At 52.7% G+C, this 16921-nt stretch overlaps 1 protein-coding gene across 1 annotated transcript; it reads left to right on the top strand.

Annotated features, from left to right (window-relative positions):
• Positions 1 to 15698: 15698 nt before the first annotated feature.
• LOC116814572 (claudin-4-like) lies at positions 15699 to 16921 on the top strand. The gene has a single exon (XM_032762302.1). It carries the CDS (start codon positions 15714 to 15716, stop codon positions 16353 to 16355), a length of 642 nt encoding a protein of 213 aa, XP_032618193.1. The 5' UTR covers positions 15699 to 15713; the 3' UTR covers positions 16356 to 16921.

The raw sequence follows: 16921 nt of genomic DNA, 5'->3' as shown, positions 1-16921 counted from the left end.
CTAGAATGGTTGTCAAAGTCTGGGGCCCTTAGCACAGGTCAGACGTGAGCGTCGCCTTCAGTTGGGTAAAGGCTTCCTGACACTCATCAGTCCATTTAACTGTATGACTGGGGCTTTGGTCAGTCAGTCAGTGCGTGCAGCGATTTGGTGTAGTGTGGTACAAATCGCCTGTAATACCCGGCCAAGCCTAAGAAAGATTGGACCTGTTTCTTTGACTGGACAGGCCACTTTCGGATAGCCTCCACCTTGGCCTGTAGGGGGTTTATGGTTCCTCGGACCCAACCTGATGTCCAGGTAAGTCACTCTGTTTTGGCCTATTTGACACTTTTTGGCCTTAACAGTTAGTCCTGCCTGCCTGATACGGTCCAAAGACCTTTTTCCAGGATGTTCTAGGTGTGGGGCCAGGATCAGAAAAAATGGCCACATCAATCGAGGTAGGCAACTGCATATTCTTCCCAGTCCTGCTAGTAGGACCATCTACCAGTCTCTGAAAGGTGGCGGGTGCATTGCGCAGGCCCGAAAGGAGTACATTAAATTCATATACCCTGCAGCGGTTGACGAATTGCTGACCCTTTCCTTGCAGTATCTACGTGTACTGGCCAGTACCCCTTGGTTAAGTCTATGGTAGAGATAAACTGGGGCCACGTTCCCAACTTCCAATAGCTCATCGGTGCGTGGCATTGATAGTGTTCTGGACGAGTCACTGCATTTAGCTTACGGTAGTCCACGGCAAAAAGCATATTTCCGCATCTGTGGGTACCAGAACTTGACTGGAGTGCCCATGCACTGGTAGATGGCGATTATTACCCAGCTGTAGCATATTCGATTTTCCCGCTGTTAGCAGCAATGTGCGGTGCAGGGACACCCGTAGGGTGGTGTTCAATGGGTGGAGCCATTACCTGTGGTCGATGGAGTGGTATGGCCCGATCTAGTCAGTCCTGGAGTGGCTGAGAACAATGGTGCGAAGTTGGTGCACAGCTCCTGGATTTGTTGCTGCTGCAGACGTTCAGGTGGTTGAGAGGTTCACCTCTCCACGCTGCCGTCCTTGCTGTCCATAGTAGACGCCATCAGGCCACTCTGCGTCCTCTGCTCCCTGGACTGTAAAACTGACAAACCTGTAAGTCTCTGGAATAAAAGGGCTTGAGAGAATTAACATGGTACACTTGGGTTTTTAGTGAGGAATCGGGAAATGCTATGAGATAGTTAACAGCTCCCAGGCGCTCTTGACTGTGAATGGCCCCTCCCAGGATGTTTCTCATCTTATGGACCTGTTGCGCCTTTAAGACCATAACCGGTCTCCTGTCTTTGAAGGAACGGTCTCTGGTGTGTTTATCGTACCAGGCCTTTTGCTCTCTCCTGAGTACCTGTGGTTTTCTCTAGCGAGGGCTAGAAGAATGGCGGAGAGGTGGTTTGTAAGTTGCTCACAAAATCCAGGATGTTAGTCCCTGGCGAAGGTGTAAATCCCTGCCCATTGGTGCTTCAACCAACTGTAATGTCCCCTTAACCTCATGGCCATACACAAGTTCAAAGGGTGAGAACCCTAAACTGGGATGCGGTACAGCCCTGTAAGCAAAGAGCAACTGCTGCAATACTAGGTCCCAGTCATTGGAGTGTTCATTCACGAATTTACGGATCATGGCCCCCAAGGTTCCATTAAACCTCTCCACCAGGCCATTGGTTTGATGGTGGTATGGGGTGGCAACCAAGTGATTCACCCCATGATTTTTCCACAGGTCCTCTGGTCAGGTGTTCGGTTACCCTTTTCAGGTAAAAGAAACTTAACCCTTACCTTACCTATCCATTTATGACAACCTGTCACAGCTGTGACTAGCCCTGGAGATGTGGTGAACTGCATGGACCAGTTCACCACAGAAACAACTTACAAAGATGTGAGATCAAAGGACAACCGGCCAACAGCCTTCTCAGCTGCAGCCTGCCAGCCACCATGGGCCTAGTGAGAAACGTGGAAGACCTCAAAGGAATATTTGGTGACCTAAGTTCCCTCTAAGCTGTGTGGCTGTGCAGCTGCCTACTAAGTGCAATGCAAGCGCTCAGGGTTGCAGCAAGAAGAGATGCCTCTCCCCCAGCTCCAGACCTGCCGCGGTGCCACTCCCCCAGCCCTGACCCAGCCCTGAACCTGCCGCGGCCGGGGACAGGCGCCCCTCTCTGCCAGCGCAGGAGCTGCTGTGGGAAGAGAGAACTGGGGGAGAGGGACGAGGGGCTTGGGGTGCAGTGGAACTCCCTCTCTCCCCACTGTAGCCCCAGGGAGTCCCACTGCACCCCAAGCCCCTCGTCCCTGGCCCCACCCCAGAGCCCGCACTCCCAGCCAGAGCCCTTCACACCCCAGCCCTGAGCCCCCTCTCACACTCCAAACCTCTCGGCCCCACCCCCGCCACCTGAATGTCTTATGGGTACCAATATGGAGGTCTTGTGTCATACATCACCTCCATATTGGTGCACATAATAAAATTAATTCTGCACATGGGTGGGAAAAATTAGCAGGAACATTGTCAGTGACACTAGACTTTTGAAAGGAGACCCTGTACAAATCACCTTAGGAGACAATGCTGAACCGTACCGTGTACATACACCGCACAGGATTCCTATCCCATTACTGCGTAAAGTGGAGCCTGAATTAGAGAGAATGGAGCCGCCTGGCTTAATTAAAGAGATCTCTGAGCCAGCAGCAAGCCCCCGGGGTACCAGATATACAGAAAAATACGGATCTGTGTGGCTCTTCGAAGACCTAATGAAGCAATTGTGAGAGAAAACTCTGTCCTCCCAACAGGGGATGATTCCCACCCCCAAACTGAAAGGAGCTACAGCATTCACCAAGCTGGATGCCTCGAGTGGATTCAGGCAAATTTCTGTAGCCCAGCGGTTCTCAAACTTTTGTACTGGTGACCCCTTTTATACAGCAAGCCTCCGAGTGCAACCCCCCCCCCCCATAAATTAAAAACACTTTATTATAAATTTAACACCATTCTAAATGCTGAAGGCAAAGCGGGGTTTGGGGTGGGGGCTGACAGCTCACGACCCCCCCCCCCATGTAATAACCTGGCGACCCCTTGAGGGGTCCTGACCTCAGGTTGGAGAACTCCTGCTGTGGCCAAAGAAAGAGCTAAACTGGCTACATTTATCGCACCCTTGGGGAGATTCTGCTTTTGAAGATGATCTTTTGGGAGTACTAGCGCACCTGACATTTGCCAAGGAACCATGGCCAAACTGCACACACGGAGTTGTCATTTGCATGGACAATATTCTGAGATATGGACCTTCGATGGAGGAACGCAACAAAATCCTCAACAAAATCCTAACCCTAATCAGTCACTCTGGACTCAGGCTAAACAAGGAAAAATGTGTTTTCTGCCTACCCTAAATTGAGCTTTGGGGGCAGACAAAGAAAGATGGAATCAACTGTGGCCTAAGTGGGTATCGTTGCACTAAAATGACTCGGAGTGGAAGCCACTTGTGTTTTGCGCTTGCATTTTGCTCACAGAAGCAGAAAAACAATATGCACAGGTGGAGAAGGTGTGCATGGGAAGCATATGAGCATGGGAGAACTTCTACAGATAGCTGTGTGGACTACATTTGTTTACACTGATAACAGGCCATAAACCAGTCAATGGAAAAGATCTGGATCAAGCATAGCTGAATGCCAATGTCTACAGGTAAGCTTAATGTGATTTAACCCAATTGCTAAATATGTTTCTCAGAAAAATCTGATGGTAATCCACACCTTGTCACGGAGCCCAGCATTGCACTCAACTACCCGTGAGCTCAAAGATGACAAAAAGGCATATGTGGATGCTCTAGACACATCCAGACCAGTGTGAGAAAAGAAACTACTCCAGCTATGAAAAGCAACCTTGACTGACACACAACTTTAGAAAGTTCTAAGTTACATAGGGGTGGCTGTCCCAAGTGTCTAAAGGCCACTAAAGAAGTGACCAGAGACTACCTTATGGTGTGTGGACAGTTAAGCGAGTCAAATGGACTCATGGTTAAAGGCAACTGCATCATAATTCCAAACAAAACAAGAGGAGAAATCCTAAACCTCATCCAGGATTAACTAAATGCTCTGAATAAGCCAAGCAGTCAGTGTGGTGGGCCAGGCACCAGTACGGGCATAAAGTCTTTGCATGTGAACTTTGCAGAACTAACAGATCAAAACGATGCAAAGAACCTTCAGTAACCACCCCTCTACCACACTGCAACATCTGCTTCCTGAGCAAAGGTAAGAAACAACGTCATGCCCTGAGGTCTCACTCTCTATAACCCTCTGACCATTGTGTACAACTCCAAAAGTACTGAACAGCTCTGCAGAAAAATTGAGGAACCATTCACTGCACCCCTCATACTCCAGAAGGGACTGTCCCACCTCAAACAAAAAGTCATCCCGTGGTCCCACGCACTGGAATAGAAAACAATCAGGAAACTTACCTGAAAATCATGCAAGAAACCCCAAAACAACTATCAGATAAAACCCCTGACAACAGCCATCCAACACAAAAACAAAATGTGGAGCCAACTACAACCCACAGAACACAACCTCTGGGATAGACCATGGCACCAGGACCCACCACAGTGCCACTAAAAGACCATCACTTCTTCTTCTTTCTTCACAATAGTGATGACACAACCCCCAATTACCACGTCCCCACCAACAGTCATAAGCAAAAAGAATGGTCTGACAGGACACCCCACAGCGGATGAAAACACACTCTTGATCGTTACGTTGATTGCTTCAGGGAAACAATTGACTGTGAGATCCTTAACAGACATCACATCCAGCACATCTCTCCACCCCCAAGAGGGCAGCTATGCAGTCCCTGAAATCCAATCCCCAGATAGTGATCCAACCTGCTGACAAAGTGGGCACCATCCTAGTCCTCCACTGCGATGAGTCAATGAACAAGGCCAAATGACAAACTCTCCAACACCATCTACTACAAAGAACTCAAAGAAGACCCCACACCACCATTCACCCAGGAATGTAAGGACATCGTCCAATCCTTCCCCAAACCACTACAAGCTCAGCTCCCAAGAACCCACCCCAGGGACCATCTACCTGCTTCCCAAGATACACAAACAAGGGAACCCAGGCAGCCCCATCGTATCTGCCCATGGCACTCTTACAGAAGGAATATCGGGAGTCATCAAAACCATCCTCAAACCACTCACCACGCAAAGGGACGGCTTCCTTCAGGACACAGCTGACTTCCTCCACAAACTGCAGCATCAGCAGCCTCCCTCAGAAGAACACCATGGCTGTCACTTCATTACACACCAACTCCCCTCAGAATGACAGCATCGCCACCTGCCTCAAATATCTACAGGACAATGGGACAGCCCTCAGATCTCCACCCAAGGACATCAACAAACTCTTCCGTTTCATCCTCACCTGGAACACTTTGTCCAAACCATGGGAGCAGCTGTGGCTACTAGGAGGGCTCCCCGATATGCCAAACTCTTCGTGGGCCACCTTGAAGAAGAATTTCTGGACCAGGGCAATCACAAAACCAATGATACACCTGAGAAACATCGATGATATTGTCCTACTCTGCACAGACGACCTAAACTCCCCCGTAGATTTCCACCACAACATGAACAACTCCCACCCGTCCATTCAACTCGCTGTGTGACACTCCCACACCAGCATCAACTTCCTGTTTACCACACTCAGCTTCAGCCATGGAACTCAACTGGCAAACTAACTGTATATGACAAACCCACAAATCCCAACACCTGCCTTCATAGATCCAGTAACCACCCCAAACACACCTAGAAATCTGTTCTCGACAGTTCTCAAGGCCTCAGATACCACAGAATATATACCGAGGAGAAAGCCCAGGACACCCACCTTAACATGCTTGAAAACACTTTCACCAAACAAGGACACTCCATGAGAGAAGTAGATCGTATCATGGAGCAGGCCACCCAAATACACTGAGATAACCTGCTTCAATATGGAAATAAAACCCCCTCTGACCACAAGCCCTTAGTTGTCCCCTACCCATACAGAGTATCATCAAACAACTACAATCCATTCTCAGTGGGGACCCTGTCCGGAAAGGAATCTTTTGCGAACCTCCTGTTCTGGCCTTCAAACAACTTTTCAACCTGGTCAAACTCCTCATCAGAAGCAAGCTCTCCATCAGCCAGGACCCACCAACTCAAAACGGCACCAGACCCTGCCAGAACAACAGATGCAAACCCTGCAGATATATCACCACTGCTACGATAATCAGCACCCCCCAGTGCAGCTTTCAAGATCCACGGGTTCTATACATGCTCATCACAACCTGTGGGATACCTCATCCAGTGCACTAAACGCCCCAATAGCAATGATGTCCAGGTGAAACCAAGTATCAGAGGGGGAGCTGTGTTAGTCTGGATCTGTAAAAGCAGCAGAGAATCCTGTGGCACCTTATAGACTAACAGACGATTTGGAGCATGAGCTTTCGTGGGTGAATACCCACTTCGTCGGATGCATGTAGTGGAAATTTCCAGGGAAATCTCTATGCAAGCAAGCTAGAGATAACAAAGTTAGTTTAATCAGGGAGAATGAGGCCCTGTTCTAGCAGTTGAAGTGTGAAAAACAAGGGAGGAGAAACTGGTTTTGTAGTTGGCAAGCCATTCGCAGTCTTTGTTTAATCCTGAGCTGATGGTGTCAAATTTGCAGATGAACTGAAGCTCAGCAGTTTCTCTTTGAAGTCTGGTCCTGAAGTTTTTTTGCTGCAGGATGGCCACCTTAATGTCTGCTTAGTGTGGCCAGGGAGGTTGATATGTTCTCCTACAGGTTTTTCTATATTGCCATTCCTAATATCTGATTTGTGTCCATTTATCCTTTGAAATATCTGATTTGTGTCCATTTATCCCTATCTGTGAAACCAGACAGTCACTACACCCTTGAATGAATTTACCCAGGAAAATGGTAAAAAATAAAATCACGCTGTCACGCGTGGGCAAACAAAACGATTGCTCCATATCTGACCTGTCAGGCCTTGTCCTGAAAGGAAACTGGACCAACACCTTCAAAAGACACGCCTGGGAACTTCAGTTCATAACTTGGCTAGACACTAAAAATCACAGTCTTAATAGAGACACTGGGTTCATGGCTTCTTGCGACAATTTGTAATCAATCCACTAACTCCCTCCTTTGTCCTATGACTGCAGAGGTGTTAACAGGCCGCTCTACCTTGAATGGTCCTATACAGTATGTGTTAACTCCTTATGCTAAACAATCTGTTTCACAGTGTGTTTAGCTCTGAGGGTCTGAGTACCTTTCCCAGCCCTGTGTAGCTTGAAAGCTTGTCTCTTCCACCAACCGAAGTTGGTCTATTAACAAATATTACCTCATCCAGCTTGTCTCACTAAGACCTTCAAAGAGATTAGCTGCAGATGTACGTGAATTCAGAGGACATCACTACCTGGTGGCTGTGGACTATTCATCAAGATACTAAGGGCTTGGCTACACTGGAGAGCTGCAGCGCTGGTGGTGGGTTTACAGCGCTGCAACTTACTCACCGTCCACACTTGCAAGGCACATACAGCGCTGCATCTCCCTGGCTGCAGCGCTGGCTGTACTCCTGCTCTGCCTGGGGTATAAGGATTGCAGCGCTGGTGATGCAGCGCTGCTCCGCCAGTGTGGCCACCAAAAGCACTGTAATTGGCCTCCGAGGTATTCGGACGTATCCCAGAATGCCTGTTTAGCCACTCTGCTGTGTTGTTGTGAACTCCGGGCTCCCGGAGCTGCTTATCTAAAAAACAAACACAGCTCGTTTGCTCGAGCAGAGGCAGGGGGATCCCTTTGAAATGTTTGCTTGAGGAGAGAAGCAGCCTGGAAGGGGAGTGGGGAGTCCGTTTTGGAGCAGCTGCTTATCTGGTCTGAAGGCTATTTGCATTTAGTGAATAAGAGAGGGGCGGGGGAAGGGGTCGAAACTTTTAAAATGATTGAAGGTTGGTGCTGTGTATCTTCCAGTCCTTAGAACTTGCAAGGCAGGGAGCTGACACAGTGTCAGCTCCAAAAATCCACTCTCTCTGTCTCCCCCACGCTCCCTGTCACACTCCACCCCACCCCCCTGTTTTGAAAAGCACATTGCAGCCACTTGAATACTGGGATAGCTGCCCACAATGCACCACTCCCAACAGCGCTGCAAATGCTGCAAATGTGGCCACACTGGAGCGCTGGTAGCTGTCAGTGTGGCCACACTCCAGCGCTTTCCCTACACAGCTGTACGAAGACAGCTGTAACTCCAGCGCTGTACAGCTGAAGTGTAGCCCTACCCATAGAAATGACTTGAAAGCCAAGACATGTCCGAGTGTTAGTGAGACACTGAAGCACACTTTTGCTCACTTTGGTATTTCAGAACAACTAGTAGTGGGGAACGGGCAACAATTCACCGCAGCCAAATGAAATGAAATAGGATTTTGGTCATACTGCTACAGCTCACATGCCCTGCAAGCGAATGGAATAGCTGAGAGAGCCGTACAGACAGCCAAGAAAATCCTGCGGCGGGAATCATAGAATCATAGCGTATCAGGGTTGGAAGTGACCGCAGGAGGTCATCTAGTCCAACTCCCTGCTCAAAGCAGGACCAATTCCCAACTAAATCATCCCAGCCAGGGCTTTGTCAAGCCGGGCCTTAAAAACCTCTAAGGAAGGAGATTCCACCCCCTCCCTAGGTAACCCATTCTGGTGCTTTATCAGGGTTACCTAGGAAGATCCAGTCCTTGCTCTTTTGAATTCCAGACCATCACCAAGAGAGGCTACTGGTTATGGTCCTGCACAGCTCCTGATGGGAAGACCAATCAGAATCAGAAGAAATGGCCCAACTTTGGAAAAGAATCTGTCTCCAAAGTAGCCAGACATGAAGAGAGAGTAGCCAAATGAGAGAGAAAGGCTAATACAGCTTAAAGACACTTTTACAACCGACGTCACTCAGAGCATGGCCGAGTCTAGAACCTCGTGACCCTGTTCGTGTCAAACTGGGTGGAGAAAAAGGATGGACAACTCCAGCTGTTGTGAAGAAAAATCATTCAGCACCCAGATCAGATGTGATCAAGACCAACAGCGGAAAGTTCAACAGAAACATAAGAACATAAGAATGGCCAGACTGGGTCAGACCAAAGGTCCATCTAGCCCAGTATCCTGTCTACTGACAGTGGCCAGTCCCAGATGCCCCAGAGAGAATGAATAGAATGGGTCAATTATCAAGTGATCCATATGCTGTTGCCCATTCCCAGCTTCTGGCAAACAGAGGCTAGGGACACCATCCTGGTCTGTCCTGGATAATAGCCATAGATGGACTCATCCTCCATGAACTTATCTAGTTCTTTTTTTGAACCCTGTTATGGTCTTGGCCTTCACAACGTCATCTGGCAAGGAGTTCCACAGGTTGACTGTGCGTTGTGTGAAGAAATACTTCCTTTTGTTTGTTTTAACCATTGACATCTACAGTTTGTTCCTCAGAAAGAACAATCAACAGAGCAAACTCTACAGATGGCGGATGCAGAACAAGAAGACTCGAGGATTCCAAACTGATCACGGCCAGAAGCCAGTGGTCAGCCAGACAACCCTGGTGTTATGCGTTCTGGTCATGGAATTAGCAAACCAATACGATTCAGAGACGCTTAACATGGTATAAATATCGTCAGCGGCAGGAATGCAGAACTTAAAGGGGGCGATGGAATGGAATGTTAAACCATTATACGGATAATGCTGGCAAGGCACCTCATCTACCCGGTTTCTCTAATGTCCTGGGACCAACACAGCTACAACAACTCCACACAGCACAGTATATTTTACCATTCGGTCACTAGGGGACCGGTGTGTAAAACACTTTATATAAAAGAACCCCGGCCAGACCTGGCAGAGCATGAAAGGATCTGATGATGAGCACAGCTGGATGTATACACAAGCTCTGTTGCCAGCAGAATTCTGGCTTGTCACCCAGTGGTTCTCAAACTTTTTTTCTGGCAACCCAGTTGAAGAAAATTGTCGATGCCCGTGTCCCAACGGAGCTGGTGATGAGGGGTTTGGTGTGTGTGAGGGGCTCAGGGCTGTAGCAGAGGGTTGGGGTTCAGGGATGAAAAGTTCAGGCTGTGGGAGGCAGCTCTGGGATGGACCAAGTGGTTGGGGTGCAGGAGGGTTCAGGGCTCTGGGTTGGGGGTGCAGACTCTGGACTGGAGCTAGCGATGAAGGGTTTGGGGTGGGGAGGGCTCAGGGCTGGAGCAGAGGGTTGGGGTGCAGGGGTGAGGGGTTCAGGGTGTGGGAGAGGGTCAGGGCTCTGGGCTGGGGATGCAGGCACTGGAGCTGGGCTGGGGATTAGGGGTTTGGGGTGCAGGAGGGGGCTCCAGGTTTGGGGGGGGCTCAGGGCTGGGGCAGGGGATTGAGGTGCAGGCTTACCTGAGGCAGCTCCCAGTCAGCGTCACAGACGCAGGGGTGCAGAGGCAGGCTTCATGCCTGTCCTGGCACCGCGGACCATGCTGCACTTGGAAGTGGCCAGCAGCAGGTCCAGCTCCTAGGCGGAGGCACATAAGTGGCTCCACGCGGCTCTCGCCCACAGGCATCGCCTCCCCCAGGTCCCATTGTCTGAGAACCGGCCAATGAGAGTGTGAAGCTGGTGCTTGAGGCGGCGGCGGTGCCCAGAGCCCCATGGCCCCCCAGCTAGGAGCCAGACCTGCTTCCGGCCGCTTCCAGGGCCCAGCGCGGTGTCAGAACAGGTAGGTACTCGCCTGCCTTAGCCGGGCAGCACGGCCCACGGGACTTTTAATAGCCAGCACCACCGCAACCCACTGCCTTCCATTCCGCGACCCAGTACTGGGTCACGACCCGCAGTTTGGAAACCACTGTCCTACAGGAGCATGACAGGAGTTGTAGATCACCTGGCCCATGAGCTCACTGGAAATACAGAGTTCTGGGGTGCAGGTAAAGGGGGATTGTGTAGGAACTACATTTCCCAGCATGCCTTGTGCTGGAGCCTATAGCACTGTGGGAACTGTAGTCCAGGAGCCCCTTCGGCCGCACAGATTTCCTTCTGCAGCCAGGAGCAACTGTCCTTTGCCCTTGACTCTCTTTGAATGTGAAACCTAGTTGCTGTTGGATTCTTTCAGCTTCCTCTCCCATTTCTGGCAACCCCCATTGGACTCAGATGCCTGGCAAACAGCTGGGAGGAAAACACTCTGGGTGAAAACCTGGAATCTCACCCACCCACCCCACCCTCTCCTTCCATTCGCCCAAAGAACCCACTGGCCCCAACTAGACTCCATATCTTCTCATGTTGCTGTGGTGAAGATTGTGCCTTTAAGGGCTGAGCTTCCCAGCTGAAGAGTCCAGGCTGGGCACAGAATAAATCAGAGCTCTTGCAATGATTGGACACACTGAGGTCTAGATCAGCTAAACACCTCAGAGGAACTGGGCCTGAGAGATCACTGAGCTACCAAGAGCCAGGGAGAATCAGGGATATTTTGGTTCACTGGTAATTTTGAAATATCGGGAACAAAACTGTTTCACATGGTGCTGTAAATGAAAATGTTCAGCAAATCAAAAAGGATTCATTTGGGGTTAAATGAAACGTTTTCTGTTGATTCTGAGTTTTTCCAAACGGTTTAGGATTTTTTTTCCCGAAATAAAATAAAAGGAAATATTGATCTGAAAAGCCACGTTGAATCAAAAACTAAAATAAAAACCCATCAAAAGGGAACATTTTGATGTCTAGCTTTTTAAAAACATTTCTGAAGGGTTTTTAAATAAAATGACAGGAAATTTTTACATGAAAAGTGGTTGCAAGCCAACAAAAAACAAAAAATCAAAATGTTTCCTTTGCATTGGGATTTTGCACATGTTTTTGAATCGCTTTCAGTAAAGTTAAAGGAAAGTTCCACATGAAAAAATGGTTGCAAACAAAAAATAATAGTTTTGATAGACTGATATTTTGAAAACGATTTTGATTTTTTGTAGATACAATGATGGGAAATTGTGAACCATAAAGTCATTTGGAACTCAAACCGGAATTGTTTTGTTCTGATTCCTGATGGGTTGGGATTTTTTCCAGATAAAATCACAGGTCCTTTGGAACCAAAAGGGAGGTTTGAACAGAAACCCGGAGGTGATTTTTTCCCAATTCCCATTCTCTTTAAATGTTTGGGGATTTTTAAAAAAATAAACGTACAGGAACTCAGGGTGCACAGAAAGGCAAAGGCATTCGGAACCCAAAGAACCTAGAGCCACTGATTTGCCGTTTAGGAGGGACCCCACCCCAGATCAGCTGATGGCACCTGCATGATGCACAGCTGCCCTGAGTTAATCCCTGCTTGAACCAGAGTAGGGTGACCAGATGTCCTGATTTGATAGGGACAGTCCCAATTTGGGGGACTAGCTCCTATTACCCCCATTACCATTCCGATTTTTGCTATCTGGTCACCCTAAACCAGAGCAGGGTGTTCAGAAAAACAGCCCATCTTGAGATCAAACTTGACAGTGATGAAGCATCCACCACAGCCCCTGTTCTCCTGGGTCACTCCAGGCCTGTTATTATAGGATCATTGTGGGACTAGGAGAGCTCAGGCTGCTGTGACACCCCACCCCTGTACCCTACACCCCACTGCCCCATATCAATTCTCCTTCCAGCAGGGGTGCTGTTGTCTTGGGTCTCCCATAGAACACACCCTGGCTGGTACACTGACAAGGAGAGGCCAGGAGCCAGGACTCCTGGGTTCTCTCCCAGCTCTGGGAGGGGAGTGGGGGCTGGTGGGTCAGAGCAGGGGGGCTGGGAGCCAGGACTCCTGGGTTCTCCCCCCAGCTCTGGGAGGGGAGTGGGGGCTGGTGGGTCAGAGCAGGGGGGCTGGGAGCTGGGACTCCTGGGTTCCCTCCTCAGCGAGGGAAGGGGGGGGCTCTAGTGGGTTGGGGGGGCTGGGATGAACCACCGCCCCTTGCTCCCTTAGCTCCTGGAGGAGCCCTGCTGTGATACCCCTGAGCTCCGGCTTATAGAACATGGAACAGGCCTGATAAAATTCACCAGAAACTGAAGTGAAACTGGCCAGACTATGACTCAACCTGGGGGGGAAAAAGGGAAGTGAGAGAAATTACAATCCAGGAGTCCTGGCTCCCAGCCCCCCTGGCTCTGACCACTAACCCCCACTCACCTCCCAGAGCCAGGGAGAGAACCCAGGAGTCCTGGCTCCCAGCCCCCCTCTGCTCTAACCACTAACCCCCACTCCCCTCCCAGAGCCAGGAGAGATCCCAGGAGTCCTGGTTCCCAGCCCCCTCTGCTCTAACCACCAGCCCCCACTCCCCTCCCAGAGCCGGGGAGGGAAGCCAGGAGTCCGGGCTCCCCTCCCCCAAGCTGTTGCCCAGGGCTGTGGTTAGTTTGAGCCGGTTGCAGGGAGAGGGGCTGGCTCTTTGTTTACGGGGGCGGGGGGAATTCTCCGGCCAGCGCTAAGTGGACGGAGTTTCACCTGGGGGTGATGTCTCAACGGGAGGGAGGGGAGGGGAGTGGGCGGCGGGGGGGTCGGTATTATAACCCCCCAGGGAGGAGCCTGCCCGCTAATGTATTATTGCAAAATTTGTGGGACGGCGACACGGAGCTGGGGTTGGCGAGAGCGAGTTACTGCGGAGATGACAGGTGAGTGACTGTGGGGCTGGGAGCCCGGACTCCTGGGTTCTCTCCCAGCTCTGGGAGGGGAGTGGGGGCTGAGAACCAGGACTCCTGGGTTCTCTCCCAGCTTTGGAGGGGAGTGGGGGCTAGTGGTTAGCGCAGGGGGGGTTGGAGCTAGGATTCCTGGGTGCCCTCCCTGGACCTGGGAAGGAAGTGGGGCTAGTGGTTAGAGCAGGGGGGGTTGGAGCCAGGATTCTTGGGTCTCTCTCCCTGGTTCTGGACGGGAGTTGGTGTGTATGTAGTGGGAGCCAGGACTGTTCAGACTCAGGAAGAGCAGTGTATGTTTGTAGGGACCCCGGAGCGAAGTCCGCATTCAGGACTCCTGGGTTTTCTACTCCGCCCTGTGTGCGCCCAGTCTCCGTGCCTCAGTTTCCCCTACTAAATGGACCAAAATCTCCTCCCGCCCCACATCGGGGGCTTGAGCCTGAGCTGCTGTTTGTGGCTGCGGGCACAGAGACTCGCTGGGACTGGCTGTGCCCCCCCCCCCCGCCCCCCCCCCCCCGCCAGCCAGCCCCACGTGTGCGGCTGTGGGACAAAGGGGCCGCTCTCGGGGAAGGGGGACGGGGCAGGCTGGGATGGCGCTGCTCCCCTCCCCCGTTTCATCTGAAACTGCCCGCCCGGCGGGGGGGGAGTTTCACAGAAACCTGCGGACAATGGGGCTGAGGTGAGAACAGGGGAGGGTCTTTGTCCTGGGCCGGCCGACCCCAGGCGGGGGGAGGGGTGGTCACTCGGGGGCGGCCAGGAGCTATTTGTTCCCCACCACCTGCCTCTGGGATTTTCCTCAGCCCCTGGGCTGCTGCCGGGCCGGGGGGGGCGGGTTGGAAAGGAGCCTGGCGGGGGGCTGTGTGGAGGTAACCAGCCGGGAACAAATGGGGGGGAACCCAGGAGTCCTGGCTCCCAGCCCCAGAGCTGGGGGGGGAACCCAGGAGTCCTGGCTCCCAGCCCCACCCGACTCCCGTCCAGTTCCCTCCTGGAGCCGGGATGGAACCCAGGCGTCCGGGTGCTTGTGGAAGCCCTGCTGAGGGGGTCCCGGACCCCTCACACGCCGCCCCCTTGCGGGAGCCGCTCTCCAGCTATGGGCAGGGGCGGGGACTTGCCTCCAGGCCAGGCTTGTCCCTCCTGCCCTCGGGTACCGGGACTCACCCAGCCAGCCCAGGGTGGGGCTCGGCCCCCGCAGCGGAGCTAACCCAGGCCCGGGGGGGCGCTGCGCCAGAGGCAGGCGCGGGGGCTGGGCGCGTTTCTGTCGAAGCGAACTCGGTGGGTCCGAGCTGGGGCTACCCCATGTCCCCGCCTCTGGTGCCCCCCCGGCTGCATCTCCGCCTTGGGGTCCCCCGGGCACTGGGGGCGCTCGCCCCCCTTGGCTCTCCGGGCCCCGCTGGGGGTGGGGGAACACAGGCTGATGCGGCTCAGGCTGGCGCTGGCTGGGAGGGGGGCCCCGGGGTGGGATTATGGCAGTGGGAGACCCGAGCTGGTCCCCCCGGGGCAGGATGGTCCCCACTGCCGGTCCCCCAGCAGAGCTGGCGCCAGTTGGGCTGTAGGAGCCAAGTTTGGGAGGGAAATTGCCACCTGTTGATGGAGGTGGGGATTCAGGCCAGGTGGTGACTCACCGAGGAAAGAAGGGGAAGGAGAAATTCCCCTACCCCCTTACTACCCCCCCAAGTCCCCATTTTGGGGTCACCACAGTGCAGCCATTGCAGGAAGGGGACATGGGGGATGGGGTGAGGGCACTGTTAGTGTGATCCTGCCCAAGGTGTGGGCGTGTTAGGTGAGGCACCTTCAGCACTTGGGGAGGGCGGGGGCACAGCTGCCGCCCTTCCTGGCTGGTCCATCTGAAGGTCCTTTAGTGTCTGCAACACAGCAGGGCCCTTCCCAAAGACCCGGGGTCACTTGATTCCCATTGGTGTCCTGTGCAATGGAAGTGGGGTGTCGGAACAGGACAACAGCCCTGCTGGGACCCCTCCTAATCCCCTCCTCTTATCTGGGGGTTCCTGGATGTTGAGTTCTTCTTACCTTCTCCCTCATCTTTCTCTGCAGGCGCCTTCCCACCCAATCATGGCTTCAGCAGGTCTCCAGATCTTGGGCATGGCGCTCTCGGTGGTGGGCTGGCTGGGCTCCATCATCTCCTGCGCCCTGCCCATGTGGAAGGTGACGGCCTTCATCGGCAACAACATTGTGGTGGCGCAGATCATCTGGGAGGGGCTGTGGATGAACTGCATCGTGCAGAGCACGGGCCAGATGCAGTGTAAGGTCTATGACTCTATGCTGGCGCTGCCCCAGGACCTGCAGGCCGCCCGCGCCCTCATGGTCATCTCGGTGCTGCTGGCCGTGCTGGCCTTGCTGGTGAGCGTGGTGGGCGCCAAGTGCACCAACTGCGTGGAGGACGAAGGGACCAAGGCGCGGATCATGATCGTCTCTGGCGCCGTCTTTGTGGTCGCCGGCATCCTCTGCCTCATCCCCGTGTGCTGGTCAGCCAACACCATCATCCGGGACTTCTACAACCCGCTGATGTCTGAAGCCCAGAAGCGGGAGCTGGGGGCTTCCCTCTACATCGGCTGGGCTGCTGCAGCCCTGCTGGTTCTGGGGGGCAGCCTCCTCTGCTGCACGTGTCCCAAGAGGAACACCAACTACAGCGCCCGTTACACCGCCGCCGTCTCGCAGCCCCGCAGCGACTACCCCAGCAAGAACTACGTCTGAGGGGCAGGCAGCCTGGGGCCTCTCGGCGGGCAGGGCCCCATCTCCACATGAGACCCCCGGGTGCAAAGCTAGCCGGTCAGTGCTGGGAATCCATCGGCAGCCTGGAGGGAATACAGAAGCTAAGCTGCAGACTCATGGTATCTGCCATTGGTGGCGGCTTCATCTTGGCTTCTGGACCCCATCACGCTGCAATGGTCCTCAGCCCACATGGTCCATTCATGTCCTGCCATCTTCCGACCCTTCTCCCCTCGGATGTGTCAGCTCACACCCCAGCCTGGCTCCTCTCCAGTCCCGTTATCCCCTCCCTAGGCTACAGCCCAGAACGGCCCCTGATGCCACCCAACTCGAGGTCCTGCCCCGTTGAAGTGCTGATTGCTGAAAATTAGAGAGTTATCTGGGGGGGGAGGTCAAGTAGAGCACCCCAAGCCTAGCCCCTCTCTAGAGGAGAGTGGGAGTTGGGTCGCCTCGTTTTAACCTTTGCATGTGTCCTACATAGTCCTTAGATATTTTTCACAGCATCTGCTTGGTTTTTATATATGATGAATAAAATATCTGGGTTTTTTGTA

Source organism: Chelonoidis abingdonii, chromosome 4 (assembly GCF_003597395.2).
Source record: "Chelonoidis abingdonii isolate Lonesome George chromosome 4, CheloAbing_2.0, whole genome shotgun sequence".
Lineage (NCBI taxonomy): Eukaryota > Metazoa > Chordata > Testudines > Testudinidae > Chelonoidis > Chelonoidis abingdonii.
Note: the sequence above shows the minus strand (reverse complement) of the source record. Positions and strands in the feature narration are given on the sequence as shown.